Source organism: Hippocampus bargibanti, linkage group LG14, assembly GCF_051943395.1.
Source record: "Hippocampus bargibanti isolate YZ-2025 linkage group LG14, ASM5194339v1, whole genome shotgun sequence".
Lineage (NCBI taxonomy): Eukaryota > Metazoa > Chordata > Actinopteri > Syngnathiformes > Syngnathidae > Hippocampus > Hippocampus bargibanti.
In genome coordinates, this window is record NC_142747.1 from 7,692,044 (window position 1) to 7,716,234 (window position 24,191).

General features: G+C 43.7%; 1 protein-coding gene across 1 annotated transcript in view; it reads left to right on the forward strand.

Moving 5' to 3' along the window:
- Positions 1–1,691: 1,691 nt before the first annotated feature.
- ets1 (ETS proto-oncogene 1, transcription factor) overlaps positions 1,692–24,191 on the forward strand; it is a 52,130-nt gene continuing 29,630 nt past the window's right edge. The window contains exons 1-3 of the mRNA XM_089013961.1: positions 1,692–1,781; positions 4,382–4,582; positions 12,907–13,051. Coding sequence (XP_088870087.1) covers positions 4,412–4,582; positions 12,907–13,051 — 316 coding nt within the window. The 5' untranslated portion in view covers positions 1,692–1,781; positions 4,382–4,411. The remainder of the gene's footprint in view (positions 1,782–4,381; positions 4,583–12,906; positions 13,052–24,191) is intronic.

Sequence of the window (24,191 nt, forward strand, 5' to 3'; positions counted from 1 at the left end):
CCCAAAAGAATTAACTGTGTTTTGTTGTCTAACATCTTAATCGTCGTCACGATCATACTAATTTCCATAGCATTCTGGCACTTTCCATTCCCTGTAACCTGTCGTAAATTCTGATCATATGAATGCACCTCATTCAGCGGCGTGAAATAGGTTAATCATTAAATTATTCCATGTTCCCACCTTCCGATTTGACGGTTGATCGCCTCGCGTCACTTTCATGTTCATAGGAAAATACGAACAAAGGCATAGATAACGAAAACCGGGAACAAAGATGGCAGGGATAAAGTGGCGGCAGGAGAAAGCATGGGGGCATCGTGTTGAGAGGGTCTTCATACGGAGCAGAAGCGCACTTTGAACTGCTGAGCCATCTAATTGAAACAGTATTGCCGCAGAGCTGGCCAACATTCATCCTTGCTTTTATTCAATTTTGTCTTAACACAGGAGCGTGCTCGGCTCTCCACATCGCAATAAGTCACAGCCCCGCTTTTTTTTTGGCCTCCGATGTGTTGCCCATGTGTGTCCCCCGAGGGCCCCACATGACTGCTGAAGCCCATCAAAATCCAAGAGGGGTCTTGAAAGAAAATCCAGCCTCAACCCCTTCTCGTGCTTCTTCGCGCCTCTCATCGTGTACTTGACGCCCCTCGCCCCCGTATTAAAGTCTTCCACTTCCAGACGCAGGTCGCTGTCCCACCACATCCAAAGATTTACTGTTCAGCGTAGTGGTCGTCAAAGATTTGAAGCATGCACTTTCTAATTCAAACAAATGTTGAACCGAGAGGTCAGAGATTTATCATGGAGCAGCAAGGTGTTGCAGATGCATCACAAGTGCTCAGCGGGACGGTGACAGAGGCGCAGTGTGGTCCATATCCGAGAACTGTATGGTGTGTGAGTAACAAAACAAATAAAGTGAAAAATAAGTGAATGGAGAGATAAACCCAGTCCCTATCAAGGATGAGCAGGTGGCTTGAAGATATGCTGAAGCAAATTTCTCATTTCGCAGGAGACTGCTTCAACATTCATGTGCTGGTTGGGGTCAGGGGTTTGCGTGGATATGATGATATGCCACATACTATACACTTGATATTGAACAAGCGCAGGCGTGTGCACACTTGTCAAAGTCACACTACAATTATTTATTTCTGGAGGTTTGATACAGGGGTGCTGAACCTTCACATGAAAAAATACGGCATCACCATCATCTCTGTATATTTTCTTGCACTCTGCAATCCTGAACACATTCAAGTAAACACATTCAAATTAAAACCCGAATCAATAAAGGTTAGGAAGTTCACTTTCAGCACAGTTATGACCATGACGCTCATCATTTAGGCATACTTTCCTTTCTTTGTGTCTGTTAGGTGTCTTAAAATGGCTTGGTAAATCTTTTCCACAAAAAAAGTATTCTGGTTTTGGTCAATCGGCAAAAATAAAATCCGTGAGACTAAACACCTGTTCGCCTGACGTTTTTACTCGCTGTACCTAATACAGCATTTGGCTGGTTTCGATACAGCCTGTTGCTTAAAATAAAATTATCCTGGTCCACCTTCACCATATACCGCTCATATGTTGACTCCTGTGCGCTTAAGGGCAGCTTTTGCAAGTGAAGTGCATGAATCCACGCTTAAAAGGGAAAAAGAGGATTTGGAGAGGATTGCCGTTATTGTCGAGGGAGGGACTACGTGCGTGTCGAATATTCCTGCTTCTTTCTCACCGGGACTCGCTCAGAGCAGGTAGCGCATCTCTCAAGTCTCTCAAGTCGGCATCTTCTAAAAATACATTTGGTAAGATGTGATTATTTGTGATATCTGTGGTTTAGCATCGGTGAAGAAAGTCACTCGATTTATTCGATTTTTTTTTTTTTTTTTTGGGGGGGGGGGGGGGGGGTGACATGATAAATCAAACCGAAAGTGTTCGGGCTAAAGTTTTTCGTCCTTTTTGTTTTTCATGTAGCTCTTTCCCCCCTAATATTTACGTTGTTGCTTAATGCCATTTAAACAACAGCACGATTTCAAAACGATGTACTTATTTACTTATTTGTCTATTTATCTATTGCGACCTCGGTTGGATTCATTATGGGCAATAAAGTTAAAACACACTTTCGTAACTAAAGTCAAGTGCTGATAGGCAAAGTAGTTCCGGATGTAGCGTATGCGATGTTTGAATGAGATAAGTAATTGTGCATCGTTATTCCGAGTGACCCAAATGACTCTTGAACATCTTTAAGTGTTGTGCGCTCTCATCTTACCTCAACGGGCCAGCGGCTGTCAAACCACATGTGGCGTTGCGCCTTGTTTGTGTTTTTTGATGTGAAAAGAATGCATTGTGGTGTCAGTGCATGCCTTCTTTTCCACCTGTGGTATTTGATAGTCCTTCAAATAAACAATGCCACTAATGAAAGCAAATTGTGTGGGAAGATTATATGAATCCACAAAGGAGAGGAAGTTCTCCAAATATGCCAAGAGAGTGGACTGGTGTGTAGTTGACGATTTGCAACTGTGATGTTCTGAGCACTGTTTAATATTACAGTTTCTGGAGCACATTTGGTTACATTTAGAGTCTCTAGCTGTTACACTATTCTCCCCGGACCATGGGGCTAATTGACTGCTACTGTTAGACCGATCCTGTATCATAAATCAAGCAATCCATTGATTTTTATTTTTATCATTATAACAATACACGATTGAGTGAGGCAGCACAGTGGAATCATTTCGATACACACGCTAATGCACACAAAAAGGAATGTGTTGAATTGTCATTAGGTGTTAATCTGCCTGTCAAGATTTATTTGTCGATTTGCATTGCAATTGAGTGGTGACCAAAAGGGCGTAATCTGCCACTGAATGAATGGCAGGGCACACATACCATCCATGCTCACACACACACACCAAGGGACAGTTTGCAGTGTTCCATTAACTTGCCCTGCTTTTTTTGCAGTGTGGGAGAAAACCCACACAAGGATAGGGAGAACACGCACACTCCATTCAGGAAGGCTGGAACTTGCTTCAAACCATGTGCCTGTGCACTGTGAGGTAGACGCGCTAATCAGCCAAACAACGGGCTATATAAATAAATAATAGACTCTCTTCTTTTATCAGAAAAAAAGGTTTATTACTAATTTTTATGGGTCTTGAGTTATATGAGCTTGAAATGAGGTTGGCAAAATACAATACATACATACATACATATTGGTTGAGACAGCGCTTTAACAACAGCTAAAGTTGGAACAAAGCGCTAACATGGAAAAAAGAGACATGCTGCCCCCTAGTGGAAGGAAATATTGCCAGAAGCCATGGCCAGCGCTTTATCAGCACCCAAACAAGAAAAAAAAAACCAAAATTTGAACAAATTTGGGAATGGCGATCTACATCATATTTTCAATTCTCAAATAAATTAATGAATGGCTGTGAATGAGTTAAATGATTTGGACGGATAGCTGACAATGTAAAGCAATGAATATGATTATCACTCAATTTACCATGTCATTCTGACAGCTAAAATACACATGGCACTCATGACAACTTACTGGAATCCATTACAGCTTTTCATCATGAAACCACATTTCTTTAGTTCCTTCAGCATTGATTTGTTCCCCCCTGTTCAGCAATTTGGATATGAGCCAATCATACAAATCATGTGCTTGTAATATGTTAGCCAGCTCACATTTGTTACTAACATTGGATGACTCCATCTTTTTAACACACATACACACAGTAATTAATGTAAGCGGCACTCTAAGAGCAAAATATTCACCCCACCTCTACAATATAGCAGCCATATCTGACCGAGAAAAAAAAAACATGATGAAAGGTTATTCTTCCAAATCAATTTCCAACCCACTTTCATGGAACAATGACCTTTTTCATTGATGCATTTTGTGTGGTCCTTATCTTATTGACAATATGGGCCCATCCCAGTGGGTTTGGGGTGAAAAACATTGACTCCTGGTTGCCAGTCAATAATAATAATAATAATAATAATAATAATAATAATAATAATACTAATACATTCTATTTTAAGCGCCTTTCAAAGCGCTCAATGACACTACATTCACAGACAAGCATAGATACAATAATAAATAAATCATAGGGCGACAGTGGATAGGAATTTAAAAGGAAACTAATCCAATGTTATGTGAACCACTACACTACCGATAGAATTAGGACTAATATTTTTTTTCCTTAACAAGGGAAAAGCAGACAATCCCTTGTCTCATTCTTCCCACCTCCCACCCTCATGTATAACATTTACTCATAAACAAACACACACATACGCACACATAAACACACGTGCACACAAGCACCACACACAAAGTATAAACAGTATGTGATTGATGACTTACCTCTCACTGCTTCATTCGTGGCCGTGTTGATCCCTTCAACAGGCCCAGCTTCTGCTGTCCTCAGTGTCCGTGATGAGTTACTACGTGGATCCAGTTTCTTCCTATCCAGCCCTTCACCCCTGTGACCGTCTGGCCACAATGGACAAAAGACTCCCACATCTCTTCTCCCCTCTCATAAATTACTTCAGACTACCTACCACACAGCCAACTAACTGGGAGGGTGAGGAGATTACTGGCCAGAAAGTGAGTGGGGTGTTTTCAACTCTGCATTTCAGAATTATTTTTCCCGTTCTTTCTCATGTATGACATGGCTTTCCATATTTCTGCACATGGTGGGATTTGTGATTTGGTCAAAGATTTCTTCATTGCCTTTGCACGCTCATCTGTGTGACACAAGAATCGACGTGTAATTCTCTTTTGGCGCCTGTGACGGTACCAAGGAGCCTCTGACCTTGAACTAACTTGTCCAATTGGAGTCGGAGCATCTCTGACTCTGCTTTGCTAAGCCACCCATTCAGTATCTTGGATGCAGTTCTTTCCAAATAAGACGGAAGGACTGTAGCTGGGAACATTGGGATTCCTGGCAGGTGAACGTTTGAAGGGTGCAGGCCAAGGAGCAGCAACGCAAATGCCTCCATTTGTATGCAGAGCTTCAGCACATTAGGATAAAAGACGAAGGTTATATGCTAATGGAACCCCACGCCGCTCTGATCGAAAACATATAAGGTTACGTCTCTGCAGGTCCTAATTGGCTCAGGTGGTGAGGTTCACCTTTGGAATTGAAACACTTTCATATGAGGCCAACCTTGGTCAGAAGGTGAATCCAGCGCAAACTTGTTTGAATGGATGAGCCTCATCATCAGACACCACATTTGTTTTGCTCGCATCTCTCAGCAGCAGTAGTCTCACAAACATTCAGTAGAAATTACTTTTACCGTATTTCCTTGTGTATAAGGCTCACCCAAAAGCGCTCGTTTTCTTAAAAAGATGACTGTGCACCTTACATGCAGATGCACCTTATCCTGTATGTGAAGTAATATTGAGGTGTCACAACTACTGTCAGCAGCAACTTCCTCTACTCTGTAGAAGTAGTACGTTACCCCAGCCTCTACTGTAGCGCCATATAATGTGGTGTGCCTTATATTTGGAAAACTTTTATAGATTTATATATTAAATAAAAAAAACTTAGTTCATTCATTGAATGTGCACCTCATAGTCCGGTGCGCCTTTTATATGGAAAAAAAGTTTGAAAAAACTGTACACCTGTCACGGTTTACAATGTGGTGATGGCGGTTGTGGATCCCAAAAAGCAGGCAGGAGGGAGCAGGAGGTTGTGTTCGACAAATTGTATTAAAATAAAGTCAGCAGGAACAAAATCTAAAACATCAAAATCATCTGAACAAAAAAATACAAAATATCAAAAGAAAACCAAGATTAAAAGTCCGCCAAGGTGAAACAAACACATGCATAGCATACAATGCATACAATTGCATACAAAGTATACAAATCCTACAACAATGACCCGACACCGAATGGTAGTGCCGGGAGTCCTTTTGACTGCCACTGATTGTAACGACCAGCACCTGCGAGGCTGCAGGCAGGGATGACAGCGCTACCCGTTGGTCGCCAATCCGAACGTGGCAGGCTGCCACTGATCGGGACGACCAGCACCTGTGCAGGTGTAGGCGGGGCCGATAGCGCCACCCGTCGGTCGCCAACCAGACCATTACAGTACTCCAGAAGTCCCAACAGTCTCCCAAAAACGTCCAACTCGCCAGGAAACGATGGTGGAGATGGCAACCGTTGCCTCTCCAGCATATGATGGGCGGCGGCCTGATGGGAACGGGACTCAGCCTGGCGTGGACGAAGACTCGGCATGGATCGTCGTGGATGTGTGTGCGACCCTTCTCGCACGATCACGTGACGACGCATGGCGCGACGTGGACGTTGCACTGCCAGGCGCAGAGTGGCACCCCGGACAGCCGTATGGGAACGGGTCTCGACCGGATGGTGTGGACGTTACGGCTCGTCGAGTGACTCAATTCAAACTCGACGCGGCGTGGACTAACGTGGACGCGAACTGCCCGGCACCGGGGAAACGGGACCAGTCCATAGCAGCTCCGGGATCCAGCGGTGAGTGGGGTCTCGGAATGACGTGGACGTGGACCTTGTACGGCTCGTTGTGGTTGCGACTCAATTCAACATGCACGACGACAGCGTGGCTGGACGTGGTCGTGCACTGCCAGACACCCAGACACCGAGTGTCACCCTGGACGGCCACCTGGAAGGAGGTCTTGACCTGACATGGACGTGCAAGCGGCACCGCTTGTCGTGGACGTGAGTGTGAACCTTTTCACACAATCATGCGACGAAGCATCGGCTCGACATGTACGTTGACTGCCAGGCACAGGGTGGAAACGAGACCGATCCGTTGTACCAGCGGGATCCGATGGTTGGTCGGGTCATTCCGTCACGGTTTGCAAGGTGGTGATGGTGGGTGTGGATCCCAAAAAGCAGGCAGGAGGGAGCAGGAGGTTTTGTTTGATTAAAATAAATAAATAATAAATAATAAATAAATTGTATTAAAATAAAGTCAGCAGGAACAAAATCGAAAACATCAAAATCATTTGAAGAGAAAAAATACAAAGTATCGAAAGAAAACCAAGAGTAAAAGTCCGTAAATAATACAGAATTTATTTATAAATTGTTTAAGAATGATTTCTGAAATAGTAACATACAATACAATACAATACAATACAATACAATACAATACAATCAGAATCAGATCAGAATCAGAATCATCTTTATTGCCAAGTATGTAGAACACACAAGGAATTTGTTTCCGGTAGAACACGCTGCACTAGTATCGTCGTCAAAAAAACTGCTAAGTGGCACTATACAGTTCCATTTTGGCTACTGTTGAAAGAGTTCAATTAGTTCAAAGAGTTAATGGCTTGGGGGAAGAAGCTGTTTAAATGTCTGCTGGATTTGGTGCGCATGGATCTGTAGCGCCTGCCTGAGGGGAGTAGCTGGAAAAGGTGGTGGGCAGGGTGAGGAGGGTCCAGTAGGATTTTCCGCGCCCTAGTTTGGATTCTTGCAGTGTGCAAGTCCTCGAGAGTGGGTAGGGCGGTGCCAATGATTTTTTTTCCGCCGTCCTAACTGTCCGTTGAAGTCGGATTTTGTCCAATTTTGTGGCGGCCCCGAACCAAACGGTGATGGAAGAACACAGGATGGATTCGATGACAGCCGTGTAGAAATGTTGCAGCACCTCCTGGCCATGCTTCTTTAGCAGCCTCAGGAAGTACATTCTCTGTTGGACCTTTTTCAGGATAGAGTTGGTGTTGACCTCCCACGTCATGTCCTGGGAGACTGTGATTCCCAGGAACTTGAAGTTCTCAACGGTTGACACAAGGCATTTGGATAGTGTGAGGGATAGCTGTGGTGATGAATGTTTCCTGAAGTCCACGATCATCTCACCTGTCTTGAGCGTGTTCAGCTCCAGGTTGTGACGGCTGCACCAGAGCTCCAGCTGCTCCACTTGTTGTCGGTACGCAGACTCGTCGCCGTCTTTGATGAGACCGATGACCGTGGTGTCGTCTGCAAACTTTATGAATTTGACAGCTGGGTGCGTTGAGGTGCAGTCGTTCATGCAGAGAGAGAAGAGCAATGGAGAGAGGACGCATCCCTGCGGGGCTGCAGTGCTCGTGGTTCGTGTTGTGGATGATATACAATACAATACAATACAAGACAAATACATATTGATATATAAAGCCCTTTAACAACAGCTGAAGCTGTATTAAAGCACCTAACATGGACAGCTATCATATACAGGAAATAAAGCAGTCACAAAGATAGTACACTAATTAAAAAAAGCGCATTTTCCCTTCCCCATCCATCCATTTTTCAATTGTCATATCGTCACAAGTGTCGCTGGCATGCTGAAAACAACAAGAAATTTATGTTGGAAATAAAACTGTTTCTTAACATGGATCAGCTATTTTTGGGCAGTTGGCGGAGTACACCCTGAACAGGTTGCCAGCCAATTTCATGGCAAACAGAGACCCATTCTATTTGCTCTTATACTCACACCCTGGCATAATTTGGTGTGCTCCATTCGCCTGCCATCCATTATTTGGGAGTTTGGGAGGAAAACGGAATACCCGGAAAAACCCTACGCAGGTACAGGGAGAACTTGAATTAACATGACCACTGCATGAGTCATGTTAATTCTTTTTCCAACATATTCACTGACCTCTGCATTTAAAAGCATTGCGTTATCTCAACTCCTCTTTTCTCACCTCCACCCAACATCGTGTGGGCCTTCATGCGATCCAACTTTCCCTGTTGGCTGACTGCACTGATACGAGATGGCTACATCCCACTCAGACATTAAAGGGTCTCATAAATTGTCCTACCATCCTCCACTATGGTAGCCATCCATAAAGCTGGCCACTGGCTACTGATAAGTGCCGCTGTGCTTGTACAGGGGACGCTTATCAGATTGTCAGTCACTCTGTCATCCAGTCCAAGTCCAAACGAAAAAAACAAAAAACAAAAAAATAACAACAACAACAACAATGATGCATTGCCTGTAGTATGTACAGTATATCTGTGCCTTTCGGGCTTGAATTACCTGATTTCTAAAAAAAATACCATGATAACACACACAAACACACACACACACACACACACACACACACACACACACACACACACACACACACACACACACACACACACACACACACACACACACACACACACATATATATATATATATATATATATATATATATATATGTATATATAGCTGGATAGCTCAGTTGATAAGGCATCGGTTTGGCATATGGGAGACGAGGGTTTGAATCCCACTTGTGGCAGAGAAAATGAGCAGAAATGAGCACAATGACATCATCCAGTGTGGGTCCTTGGGCAAGACCCTTCACGCTAATGCCTACCTCATACAATGATGAGAGACAATAAATGGAATGACATGCCGGCTCAGACGTCGCCCGGCCAAACAAGGTCTGCGTCAGGTGCTGGGGAACCAGAGCACCCTGGAACAAAGCGTAGATGGACGAGATGCGATAACATGGCTCTGTTGGAATGCTACTACTCAAGCAACCCTAGTCAGAGGGGTTACATGCGGAGAATGGGGGCTGAATGGTTACTTGGAAACCCACAGTCACGGTTGACCACGAAACAACTAGTAGCTCAGTGTTCCAATATCCACAAACGGCAATTGCTATCACAACTTGAGATTGATGAGGTACAACACAAATTCCGAGGTGAAGGGCCCCAGGCTGCCACATCACAGGAAGAGGTTCAACCAGAGATTGGGAGGCAAGCCCCAATGAATAATGAGATTGGGAAGCCAGCCCCAATAAATGAAATGCTGAGCGAGGCAGCAAATGACCTGAGAGATAAGATCATGGCAAGAATGAAAACTGGGCAACGAAGGCACCTATTACAACGGCTATGTGAAGTACCACCTGAAAGTCTCATGGAAACTGTGAATGCAGCACTGAGAACGATCCCGACCGGAACGATCACGGAAACCAATGAGCTGATATACACCTCAGCATCAGTGATCCTAGACATGCTTGGCTACAAGAGCAACCATGAGAGCCACGAGATTCATTACCCACCATGGAAAAGACGATTGGAGGCCAAGATCAAGGCGGCTCGGAAAGATGTGAGTCAATTGACGGAGACCCAGAGAGGTGTGAATAAAAGGCCAATACCCAAGAGGTACATGCAGATAACCATACCTGAAGCACTCGAAACTGCCAAACAAAGGCTCCAGGCCTTGGCCAGTCGCCTAAAGAGGTACACGAAAGAGAATGAGGCCAGAAGAATAAACAGGCTGTTCGCAACACAACCTGCGAAAGTGTACGCTCAGTGGCAGGGTTCTAACAGCAGAGCAGACCCTCCAAGGCTGGAAACTGAAAGATACTGGAAACGCATATGGGAGAAGGAGGTCGCACATAACAGCAGTGCACAATGGCTGGTGACTCTGAAAGAGGAGCACAGCAACCTCCCTGAACAGAACCCAGTTACCATCACAGCGGCAGATATACAAGGAAGAGTCTCAGGTATGAAAAACTGGACGGCACCAGGCCCGGATATGGTCCACACCTACTGGATAAAGAAACTCACAGCTCTCCACGAGCGCCTAGCAGCACAAATGAACCAGCTGCTGATGGATGGGACTCACCCAGGATGGCTAACCGAAGGGCGAACAATCCTGATCATGAAGGATTCCTCAAAGGGTGCAGTTCCTTCCAACTATCGGCCAATAACCTGTCTCTCCACAACATGGAAGCTCATGTCAGGCATCATTGCGGCTAAGATAAGTGGACACATGGATCAATACATGAGCAAAGCACAGAAAGGCATTAGTAGAGATACTAGAGGTGCCAAACATCAGCTGCTGGTTGACAGAACAGTCGCTCAAGACTGCAGGTCCCGACATACCAACCTGTGCACAGCCTGGATTGATTACAAGAAAGCATATGACTCGATGCCACACACATGGATCAATGAATGCTTGGAGTTGTATAAGGTCAACAGGACCCTGAGAGCCTTCGTTGCAAACTCGATGAGGATGTGGAAAACCACATTTGAAGCCAATGGCAAGCCACTAACGCAAGTGTCCATCAAATGTGGCATATACCAAGGTGATGCACTCTCCCCACTGCTGTTCTGCATAGGACTGAACCCCCTCAGCCAGATAATCGCCAAGACAGGCTATGGATGCCGCCTCAGAAATGGAGCTACGATCAGTCACCTCCTCTACATGGATGACATCAAGCTGTATGCTAAGAGCGAAAGGGACATAGACTCCCTGATCCACACAACCAGGATCTACAGCAGTGATATCGGAATGTCATTCGGGCTGGAGAAATGTAGTCGGATGGTGACTAAGAGGGGCAAGGTAGTCCACACTGAAGGGGTCTCACTCACTGAAGGAACAACAGCAGACATTGAAAACAGCTACAAGTACCTCGGTATACCACAGGCCAATGGCAACCTCGAATTAGCAACAAGGAAAGCGGCTACGACCAAATACCTCCAGCGGGTGAGGCAAGTCCTCAGAAGCCAGCTCAATGGCAAGAACAAGACCCGGGCAATAAACAGCTATGCCCTGCCAGTGATCAGATACCCTGCAGGAATAATAAGGTGGCCAAAGGAAGAGATTCAGACCACGGATGTTAAGACCCGAAAACTCCTCACCATGCACGGAGGGTTCCATCCCAAGTCCAGCACCCTGAGACTGTACACAAGCCGTAAGGAAGGAGGCCGGGGACTAGTGAGTGTGAGAGCCACTGTCCAGGATGAAACATCCAAGCTCCATGAATACATCAAAGAGAAGGCTCCAACGGATGATGTACTCAGAGAATGTCTCAGTCAATGGGGAACAGAGGATGAGGTGCTGGAAGAGGGACAATCATGGGAGGAAAAGCCCCTACACGGGATGTACCACCGAACCATAGCAGAAGTGGCTGATCTCAAGAAGTCCTATCAGTGGCTAGAGAGGGCTGGCCTAAAGGACAGCACAGAGGCACTCATCCTGGCTGCCCAAGAGCAGGCCCTGAACACCAGAGCCATAGAGGCAGGGATATACCACACCAGACAAGACCCAAGGTGTAGGTTGTGCAAAGAAGCACCTGAGACAATCCAACACGTAACTGCAGGGTGTAAGATGCTGGCAGGGAAAGCCTACATGGAGCGCCATAACCAGGTGGCTGGCATAGTCTACCGAAACATCTGTGCGGAGTATGGACTGGAAACCCCAAGGTCAAAATGGGAAACACCTCCCAAGGTGGTGGAAAATGACCGAGCAAAAATCCTGTGGGACTTCCAGATACAGACTGACAAGATGGTAATGGCCAACCAACCAGATATCGTGGTCATAGATAAAGGGGAAAGGAAAGCCGTTGTCGTGGATGTAGCGGTCCCGAGTGATGGGAACATCAGAAAGAAGGAACATGAGAAAATCGAGAAATACCAAGGGCTCAGAGAGGAGCTGGAGAGAGCCTGGAAGGTAAAGGTGACAGTCGTGCCTGTGGTGGTCGGAGCACTTGGGGCAGTGACCCCCAAACTCGACGAGTGGTTGCAACAGATCCCGGGAACAACATCGGATATCTCGGTCCAGAAAAGCGCAGTGCTGGGAACAGCACGGATACTACGCAGAACCCTCAAGCTTCCTGGCCTCTGGTAGAGGACCCGAGCTGTAATGGGGACAGACACCACCCATGGTGGGTGAGACGAGGATTTTTTTTTTATATATATATGTACATTTCATATATACATTTTATATTTTTATATATACATTTCAGTCTTTGTTTTTATCTTCTCACCCCCCAGCCCCTTTCAAATTTGCTGCTGTAGATTGCAAATTTCCCCATTGTGGGACTATTGAAGGCTTTCTGATCTGATTCTCAACTGATCTGATCTGATATCCACAAAGAATTTCATGTCCCTCCTAGTCCTTTGTTAAATAAACCACCTTGCCACAAAACACAATAAATGACGGTCTCAAATTATGTCTTGTTTGGACCCAGAGACAAAATGGAGGTGTCGCCATGGATCCCCAGTTACATCTCTTTGCTGCGGTTCAACCTCAACAGCAGTACTACCCGTCACAGCCCTTCAACCCTCATCTGCCCCTGCAGGAGGTCCCCAATGGGCATGACATGTGCCCAACAGGTAAGACGTTGACAGGAGCAAGCCAGTGCACTGAGTTTGTTCATTGGAGTTGAAATGCTTTCGCGGGCTATATAAAATGATTTCTCGGGCCTTGAATTTGACACCTGTGATCTATGTTAAGGCATGAGGGAAAAAAACAAGCAAAAGAAAACACCACATCCCATCATACCAATGACAGATTAAATTGCTCTGGTAACTGTCACTACAACAGCACACAGCTCTTTAAAGTCTGTTTTGGGAATTGCTGCAGCAATTGATGTTTGGGCAAAAACCAAAGCTGAAATGAAAGCCAGCGTCATCTGGTATAAGCTGGGGAAACATTGCGGCCACCGTGACACTCAGCAAACGCAATGTTGTACGATATCAAAGCCAAAGAACAGCAACCTCGATTGTCTCCTCGAATAAATCACAACCATCGTTTAATGCGATGCATGTGGTTTCACACTGAAGAAAAGCAATGTTCGTTGGTCACGAAGCCATTTAAAAACACTTGACTACAGAAAAAAAATCCTATTAAAAGAACTGGCCGCAAGCTTTTCAAATGGTAATTTCTTGCTTCATCAAGACTTCACATCATCACATGAGAGGCTAAATGCTACTTAAAAAATGCCCCTTTAGACATCTAAGGTCTTTGGCAAATTTATTTTGTTTTCCTGATTCAGATATTATCGCCAAAAGTCACTGGTAAAATGACGTTTGTAAATTTGATGTTTGTGTTCACTGTGTTGATTAAAAGCAAAGTTGATTCCCGGCAAAACTTTGATAATTGGAGAGGCATGCCCCATTGGCATCTTTAATCATTATTTGACCTTTGCTGAGGACAGGGATATCTATGAACTCATTAAAAATCAAATTAGGATAGTATGAAATTCAATGCACGAACAGTTGGCGCTGTCAAGGAAAAAAACAAAAACAACTTAATAAATTCATAATTGCAGAAAAAAATATAAACATATATTCTAAATTACAATTCCTATTTTAATGAATAATGTCAAATATAGTAGATGAAATATTGTGATATCGTTCATCCAGGATGTATACAATGAGATCTCACAATAAAACACAATACACAATAAAACTAATTTGTTTTATGTTGTATTTTTCAGATAATAATAATAATAATAATAATAATAATAATAATAATAATAATAATAATAATAATAATAATAATAATAATAATAATAATAATAATACATTTTATTTTAAGCGCCTCTCAAGGACACTTGACAGTCACAGACAAGCATAGATACTATTATAAATAAAATACAATTACAAATGTGGTCTTGTAAATGTTTTCATGTGTAAAAAAAATGCAAATAAACAAAAAAAATAATCTCCTGGGAGAACTTTTATTTATTTATTTTGACTGATGACTTTTGGCTAATTTTATAACTTGACACTCATTATATAATACTGCAATCTCCATGTTTTGATTCTTCGCAAACATTTACAATTCCGAATTTCTTCGCATAAAATGTTCAGCTAATATTTGAATAATTATGTAAAATCCATTCATCCATCCATTTTCCGAGCCACTTTATCCTCACAAGGGTAGTCGGGGGCACTGCGGCCTATCCCCGCTGTCTTCAGGTAGCAGGCCGCATACATATACAGTACATGAATATATACATTGGTGGAGCTGCACCGAGTCTTTTTACAACTAATTTTTCCTTTGTTCATCATTCATGTCAACAACCCCACCATCTCCTCCAAAAAAATGCGTTCCATCTACAAAGACAAAACAGACATCTGTTGTTCATTATTTATTAATGTGCACCCCTCACACAATAGTTCCTTGTGGATAAACAAGTCGTAGCAAAGAAATGACTTTGTCTCACAGAATTTGAAACCCTGACCCACACACGCACACTTTGTCATTATTTTGATTATTTTATCAGTGCCACGTGCACACATTGTTGTTGTGCATGTGTTGTTGGTGAGACTCCACCGCAGGGCATTGACTTTAGTAGAAAACCCACACCACCAGCCTCTCCCCCTCATGCCTTTTTCTTTTCCCTGGGTTTTTCCATATCTTTTTTCTTTCTTTTGTCATGAGTGTTTTATTTTAAACTGGAACATTCTTTCCAGTGCATTTGACTCTGGCTCCTTCTCATCCTCGAGCGTGATTGATGCTGGCAGCCTGGGACGCACACTACAGTGTTAGTGTAAGGCCGCTGGGGTGCTTTCTCCTGTCACCTCCCTTGGTTAGATGCAGGGTGAAGATAGAGGAAGGACGGGAATTAATATGTGTGTGTGTCCGTGGAGGGGCGGGGGCATCTTTTTCCCAAGACTCTGATTTGGTCTCTTGAGCAATCCAAGTGTATGCATGCATGTTTGTGTTTGTGTGTGTGTGTGTATGTGTGTGTGTGTTTGATGGGATTTCCTGGTGTTTGTTGCCAGAGACACACTCCTCTGCAGCCTTCACTTAGTTGCTGCAAGCGCAAAAGAGTTGACATAAACATTGCTAAGTGGAAAAAAGTGACCTAGCTGCGACCTGATCTTTTGTGTGGGTGGTGGTGGGGGGGGGGGGGGGGGGTGATTCTGCTCCTAAATCCTCGACCATTTCCACAGCATTTTGAGGAGCTTCCTAGCCAGCTGGAGATACTAATAAGAGTATTCTAGCGCCCGTCGAGGATTCTGTATTTTGACCTTCAGCTCATTGGAAGAAGAATTTTTGGGCAAGTTACAATCAAAATGCAATAAGCTACATATTAAATGTCATTTTTTTTCTGGTGTATAAGGTGCACCAGACAACCTTAATTTTCTTCAAAAGATGACCCTGCACGTTATACACAGATGTGCCTTATATGTGAAGTAATATTGAGCCACCACAGGTCTTGCAACTACTGTCATCAACCATCGACTCCATTTCCCCCTGTAGAAGAAGCATTGTGTAACCTCAGCCTCTACTGTAGTACCTTATAATGTGGGGTGCGTTATATTTGGAAAACTTTATTTATTTATATATTACAATTTCAAAATATTGAAGATGCGCCTTATAGTCTGGTGCTCTTTATATATGGAAAATGGTTGGAAAATACGTACACCATTCATTGGAGGTGCAACTTATAATGCGGTGCGCCTTATATACCGTAAAATACGGTACATACTTACTACAACTGATGGATCAATGACTCAGAAATCAGACATCAAGGATAACAACTTGTGAAATTTTGGTCCAAGATACTGTAAAATGGGGTTTAGTAACAAAAATCACTTGAAACGTGATTTTATTATTTTTACATCTGAAATTACGGTTTAGATTTCTACAAGAACGATGAGAACTATGGAGGTTGATGCACAAGATTTATTTCGGTAGAATTAAGTGGCAGTCTGTATTTGCCTTGATTTTGACATCTGCGCTGGAATGCACCTCGCTTTAATGAGAAAATGTGACTGTGCTGGTCTGATTTTATTTTTTCTCCCATAGAGCGTTTGATTTTACAGTAATATTGATGACATAATATAGGATCATACTGAGTCAATTTTATTTTTGTTTACAGTTTTACGGCAAAGGTTTGCATAAGTGCCCCTCTGATATGTGAAGGAAAATCTATCATGGATATTGTAAGTGTGGACTGTGAATAGATGCAAACTTGCATGGCAAGTATTGATTCAAAACACAACACCCTAATCCACTACAAGAATTTAGGTTGAACTGTAAATTTTCTCTTGTTGAAGCAAAAGGTGACAGATGAATAGAAATTTAAAAAATGAAAGTCCTAAAAAATTTAAACCTCTCTTCAGAGCGCAAAACTCCAGCCCCCAATCACCCGTTGTGAAGACAAAATGGGGAGGTGTGAAAGTGACATGTTGATCGTCTGAGAAAGAGTCAAGAGCAGATGTTGGATGTGAGGGGACCATCTCATGTTGGCCCAGAGCCTGATGTCACAGTGTGCTTCTTGAGAGCCGACAGCCATGCCATGGTCACGTTTAAACTAGCCCAGGACCATAATAAACTCACACTATCTGACACCCACGCTGGTGTGAACCTTCCTTGTAAAAACTCTCACTGTGCATACATGTGTATGTGTCTGTGTGTGTACTGTAACAGGCTACCTATTCCAATACATGCAGTTTTGCTCGTGATTGACCGACATGGATGCACTGTAGACGCAGATTCATTCATTAAATTCCCACCATGCACTCTGTTGAGTATTGTATTACTGCATCCTCCCATCCAGCAAAGCTTACACACACATACATATGCACGTATACACAGCACACACACACACACACACACACACACACACACACACACACACACACACACACACACACACACACACACACACACACACACACGCACACACACACACACACACACACACACACACAAATTAACTCTTTAGCACCTCTGAGATCAGTGTACTTTTAAAAATGTCCGTCCATTTAGTCCACACAGCTGTGATCAGGCACTCAGGGACCATTGGCCTGTGTTTTATTTGATGTGATTTGACAGCTGGACACTCGGAAGGGCGGGCAGCGGGGTGGGAGTGGGTGTTTTGGCAAAGCGGGGGGGGAGGGGGGTAATCAAATGGTGGAAAGTAAGAAGTGAGTGGGCGGGAAGGAGGTTGTGCAGAGAGGAGAGAAGAGGAAAGAAAGTCACAGGAGCGGGATTGGCGCTCGTGGTGGGAGAAGAGGAGTTGGGTAGGCGTGAAGCAAGGGGGTGACGTGTGGAGCGCCGCGAGGGAATATTAGGGGGGGGGGGGGGGCTTTCGGGGGCACGTCCACACGGGTACAGGCCCATTTTTTATTTCTTCAAGTAAACAAGGGGCCCGCCGGGGGTCTTTGGGGGGTTATGGGAAAGGAGGAAACAGTGATGCTAATCAGCCCGGTGCACACTTCCCCCCTCCAACAATAAAACAAAACAAGAGTGTAAACACGGAAATGCAACAGACAACTCCGGAGGAATTTGCTGTGTAGCCGCTGTGCTCGCTGTTCAGAGGTCACGGGCATAAAGTCAGAAAACACGTAACATACATCAAGTTTACTTCAGAGTCAAACTACTGTACTGTATTTGTCCGATGGATACATGCATCTGAAGGATGCAAACAAACATCACCAAGGCAGTGCAGTAATAGTATGTACAATACGTGCTTATGTCTGTGTAAGCTCTCAGTCGTACAGGAGTGGTCCATCGATGAGAAGGTTTCTTCAGCCGTCATCTGTACAAAAGGTCCGAAACCTTCACTTTTGTACAGATGACGGCTGAAGAAACCTTCTCATCAATACGTGCTTATGCTATAAGTGCAGAACATCCATTATCTGAACTACTTTAGCCTCACGGGCTTTGCGGGTGTGCTGGACCCTATCTCAACTGTCTTCAGTCAGGACGTGGAATACACCCTAAAATAAACGTGTACTAAATGGCAAACATGTACTAAATTGTTGCTAAACAACTGCAGTGCATGAAGATAAAAACATTCTTGGTCTTCGGGACGATTTAGAGTGATCAATTTACTGATCATGCATGTTTTCGGAGTGTGGGAGGAAACTGGAGTATCCGCAGAAAAGCCACGTGGGAAACATGCACATTCTAAAGTGGATGGCCGAGGAATCAAAACTGTGCGCAGTGAGGCAGTCATGTTAACCAATTGACCATTGTAATCGCAACGATGAGTATGATGCCCACAAGCTCAGTCATTATACTGCCAACGAGAAGACATTGAAGAAAATACCTTGTGATGGGCGGCAATGACTTGGGGTCAGAGTTCAAATTTTGAACTTGGGATTTCTGCAGTGTCCCTCATCGAAAGTGTCAGCGAAATATTTCAACTTCCCTTCCCTTGAGTTCTGTGCGCTGAATATTGACGAATACTTTGTCAGTTCCTGTTCGTATGGCAATGACTAATTGCACACAGCTGGAGAACATGCAGTACCAAAAGACTTGCTGACGATGACTCTCATGATTTTATTAGGTAAGGTACATTATCGATGAAAAGGTTTCTTCAGCCGTCATCTGTACTTTTTTTGAAGGTGTCGGGCGTTTCGCTTCTTATCCAAGAAACTTCGTCAGCAAACTAAAGTCTTACTGGTAGTTTAGGCCCCATATATATCCCTACTGTCCAGAAATGGCGGTGCCGGATTCTTCTATGATAGGTCCCTGCTCTCAGGTCGGGGGGAGCAGAGGACTACCCACTGCAGCTGGTCCACTGATAGTTCCTGTCGTTCTGACTAACGACTGACCTGATTGCCCCATTTCGACCAGTATCACCTCATCAGTATTACTAATCCTATGTTGCCTAAGCAGGCTATTGTATGAACGATCCAAATTGAACCTCACCCCACCAAACCGGTTTAATGAAGGATTTAGTTGTTTCATCAAAAATGCTTCTTTTACTCCCCTTTCAAACCATCTATGTTCTTTTGCTAAGATTTTAACCTCATTGTCGTCAAATGAGTGGTTGCTAGCTTTTAGGTGCATATGCACTGCCGATTGAGGCCCACTAGTATTATCCCTGCCATGTTCATAGTCTTTTTTTGAGAATTTGTTTAGTCTCCCCAATGTACTGCTCTTTACAATTTTTATTCTTACAATGTATTGAATAAACTACATTACTTTGTTTTTCATTTGGCAGCCTATCTTTTGGATGCACTAATTTTTGCCTTAAAGTGTTTATCGGTTTGAAATAAGTAGGAATTTTGTGTTGCCAAATGATTCTTTGTATTTATATATATATATATATATATATATATTATATATATATATACACACGTCTGTTTGTTCCACATCTGGCTCTGCTGCCTGACATTGAGCGATTGATTGATTAGTTGCTCAATGGCACCGATTCACAAATGTCGCTTGGACATTGTCAGACATGCTCCTAGCATAGGTTTTTAATTTGTTTGAGCCGCTTTGTCATATTTAGATCAGTACAGAAGAAAAATACATCACACTCCCCAAAATTCATTATCTAAGTGAGCGAGGATTCTTCAGATGTTGAGGGGACCACAACATATGTGTCTGTGATATTTGAATTTAATGACCGTATTTTCTGCATTAGAGGGTGCACCGAAAAGCCTTCAATTTTTTTCAAAAGCTAACCATGCGCCTTATAATCCAGTGCACCTTATATTTGGGAAAAAAAATATATAAATATGTTATACAGTGGGACCTCGGTTTACGAACCCCTTGGCTTATGAACTTTTCGGTTTACGAATGTTACATTTCTGAAAATTTTACCTTGGCATACGAATTAATTTTCGGGATACACACGGAGCTGCCACAATGAGTGATGTGTCGTTCGTGAACGAGCCCGTTCTCCAAACAAGGAAATAGCAGCAGACTTTTTTTTGTCCTTTATTCCCCACCCCCAGTCATTCATTAAAGCCACGTGATTGGTCAAGAACGCAGCAGCGGGAGATGGGGTTACAGACAGACAGAGTTATGCCGCTCTCCAAAAAACAAAATGGCGTATTCGGTTAAAGCCACGTGATTGGTCAAGAACCCAGCAGAGGCGGGAAGGGGGGGTTAAACATTAAAGAGACAGACAGACAGAGAGAGAGTGAGTAAACACACACACACGAAAGGAAGAGGACAGAGCTTGAAACAAAAAAATAACAAACGTGAAAAAAAATAGTAAAATGGTGAGAAAATGGATAGAAAACAGTGAAATTTGGACCCATTTCAACTTTGATAGTTCAAAAGCAGAGTGTAGATTGGAAGGTTAAATATCCCATCAATCAGGCTCCACAAATAACACGCACAAGTCATCTGTACACTTGATGCAAAAAGCTATCAACCCAGCTAAACAGATCACAATTGATGAGGAACTAGATAAAATTATCACAGAGAAAGCACCTACAAGGGATCATTCCTGATGGTGAAAGAAGCCTATGTTCCTCATCAAGTGTTTAATGCTGAGGAAACCGGACACTCCATTCCATCAAGCCATTAACGACCATCACAAAGGTAATTAAAATGACTTTATTGTACAGTAGTTTATTTCTTTAATCATAATACTATAGCACATTTATTATGAATAACCTAAGGTATCTTTTGTGTAGTTTTAAGGCTTCGAAAATTAGAAAGTAGAAAATTGGCTTTTATGGGGACCTAGGAACGGATTATTCTCATTTTAATCAGAATCAGAATCAGAATTTTTGGGATACACACTTTTGGCCTTACACACTCTGTCTGGGAACCAATTAAGTTCGTAAGCCAAGGTCCCACTGTACTTTGAAGGTGCGCCTTAACATTTTGGGAGGAGTCACAAATTGACAAGAATAATGTTGAAAGTTTTTTTTCTAAACATCCATTCAAGCTATAAGTATGATCTTACGTGAATGCGTAATGGTTAACAAAAACAATCGTAACATTGTGAGAAATTGTCAACACATCACTGTTTTTGTTTTGAGACAACTATGCAGCAACGAATTTAAAACATTGTGAGGAGAAAAATGTTAATGTGCAAATAAACTGAGTGTCGTGCGGCGATACAGCAAGCAGGTGGAAAGTTGGTAAAAGTTCACTCAGCCAGATGCAGGAAGGGTATTGTGAGTTTTCTTTATTTGAAGTTGATATCAGTTTTCGGCAGACCACAGGTAACACCGCTCTCCAGGTTGTCCTTTGTCCCTCTTCTTCCTCCTCGAAGTGACTGGCTCAGTCTAGTTTTAAAGGTGCTTCACCTGAGCTTCGGGCCAATCAGATCCCAGCGGCAATTGGCCATTCCCAGGTGGTTGCAATCACCTTCTCAATCAGTCTCAATCAATTAGTGGTCGCCCAACTCTGTTTTGGATGGGGAGAAATGTGCACCTTTCTCCCATCCAAAATCCAGAACACACAAAATTATTTAACATTTCTTTTAGCATCATGACATCATTCACCCCCTCTCCTCAGAGTTCAGACATTCTTGTCAAATAATCAGCAATAACATTTGTTGTCAGGGCAGAGAAAGTCATATGTGACAGGTCCTATTCTCCTAGTCACAGCGTATGGGCCCTGCCACTTTGCCAGTAGCTTACTTGATCCCATATGCAACAATATTAACACCTTCTGTCCAGGGTGCCAATCTCTCCCTGATAAATTCTTGCCGTTATTCTCGCTGGAGATCCTCTTCCAGCTTCTGACGTTCTGCATCTTCCGCTTCTTTCTGGAATTCTGGGTTCAGAAACCATGGGAATTGCAGCTTGTCTTAGATGATGAAACTGTGGAGGTTGGGCATGTTAAGTAACCCAACTTGGGAGTTTCTTGTGCGGGACGAAGGTTCGTTGGCCTGGCTGTTCGAGAGTCAGCGCCCCATGGGCTGCGGTCCCAGAGGAGGATAATGTTAACTAGATCGACTGTCAAATGTCCATTCTTACTTGTTGGGTGCATCTGATCTCTAGATCTGTTCAATCAACATCACCTCTTGTCTGAGTCTTAGGCTTCACCACTGGTTCCATCTCACTCTGCTCAGTTCCATCCTTGGCTTGGCAACTGTCAGACGCCTCATGGAAAAGAAGAACAGCATCTTCTTGGGGCAACTCAAGCTTCTGGTTTCCTTGATCCCCTTCAGAACTCTTCAGTCCAGTTTGGTTGGCCCGTGCTACACAAATTCTTACTCGTCCCACCTTCCTCCTCTCGGCTTCCTCTTATCTTTTCCACTTCAGCAAGGCGTAACGATCCCACCTTCTTCATGCAGGGTGAAACCATCCCACCATTGCCACCAATTGTCGTGCGGCGATACAGCAAGCAGGTGGAAAGTTGGTAAAAGTTCACTCAGCCAGATGCAGGAAGGGTATTGTGAGTTTTCTTTATTTGAAGTTGATATCAGTTTTCGGCAGACCACAGGTAACACCGCTCTCCAGGTTGTCCTTTGTCCCTCTTCTTCCTCCTCGAAGTGACTGGCTCAGTCTAGTTTTAAAGGTGCTTCACCTGAGCTTCGGGCCAATCAGATCCCAGCGGCAATTGGCCATTCCCAGGTGGTTGCAATCACCTTCTCAATCAGTCTCAATCAATTAGTGGTCGCCCAACTCTGTTTTGGATGGGGAGAAATGTGCACCTTTCTCCCATCCAAAATCCAGAACACACAAAATTATTTAACATTTCTTTTAGCATCATGACACTGAGCACAAACACATATTTGCATCAAGTGAAGGACTGTTGAGAATCTCTGAGCTCTTATTTCTTTTCATCTACCTGACTGAATATTTACAAATAGAAAAATGGCAAAAATTTGACACCCACAATCAAATGGTCACCTTGTTTGTTGTGGTGATGATGAGTATGATGCAAAAATAAAACAAATGAAAATACAGTAAAGTCTCGTTATATCGATATTCAAGGGAGTCCGAAAAAATATCGATGTAACCGGGACTATCGATATATCCGACCCTGTTTGCATGTAATTTTCTCCGTGCGTGCATAGAAATAGTATCGATATAACCGGGACTATCGATATATCCGATATCGATATAACGAGACTTTACTGTATTGTGATGTTTTCAACACGTACGGATTGATCAAGCTGGATCAATCCAGCGTCCCCCCTGATCCGCAAGCTTCATTCATTCAGTGTGAACAAAATTAGAACCGCGTACGGACGCATTTTCCCTTCAGCTGCTTCAGCAGAGCTTTATCTGAGAGCATGTTGGCAACATCACGGGCTGGGTGGAGGGAGGGAGGAAGAGAGGGAGGGCAAGACGGCGAAGGGGAGGTCTGGGAGGCAAAAAGACTCGGAGGGGGGTGGAGATAATTGAATTATCCGCACAATGGAGTGATGGGGGGCACGTGGTGCCACTAATGGAGGAAGAGATGTCCTTTTTAGCAAAGCTAATTGTACAGAAAAGCCTTTATTCGTGGAGGGTATGGGGGGAGGGCTTTTCTATGTTCCCAATGCACTTACACCGTGTGTGCGTGCTCACACACACACACACACACACACACACGCACGCACGCACACACACACACACACACACACACACACACACACACACACACACACACACACACACACACACACACACACACACACACACACACACACACACACACACAAACTGAGCAGACCGTGGAATGCTGAGGCACAAGAACGCATTAAACACCATTGGAAAGTCACACACATGCACACACAAATAAACGCTCTTTAAGTTGTGCTGCGTGTAAGCCAGCTAAGCCTTAGATCTCAGCAGGGGGTTACTGGGGCGGGGGTATGAA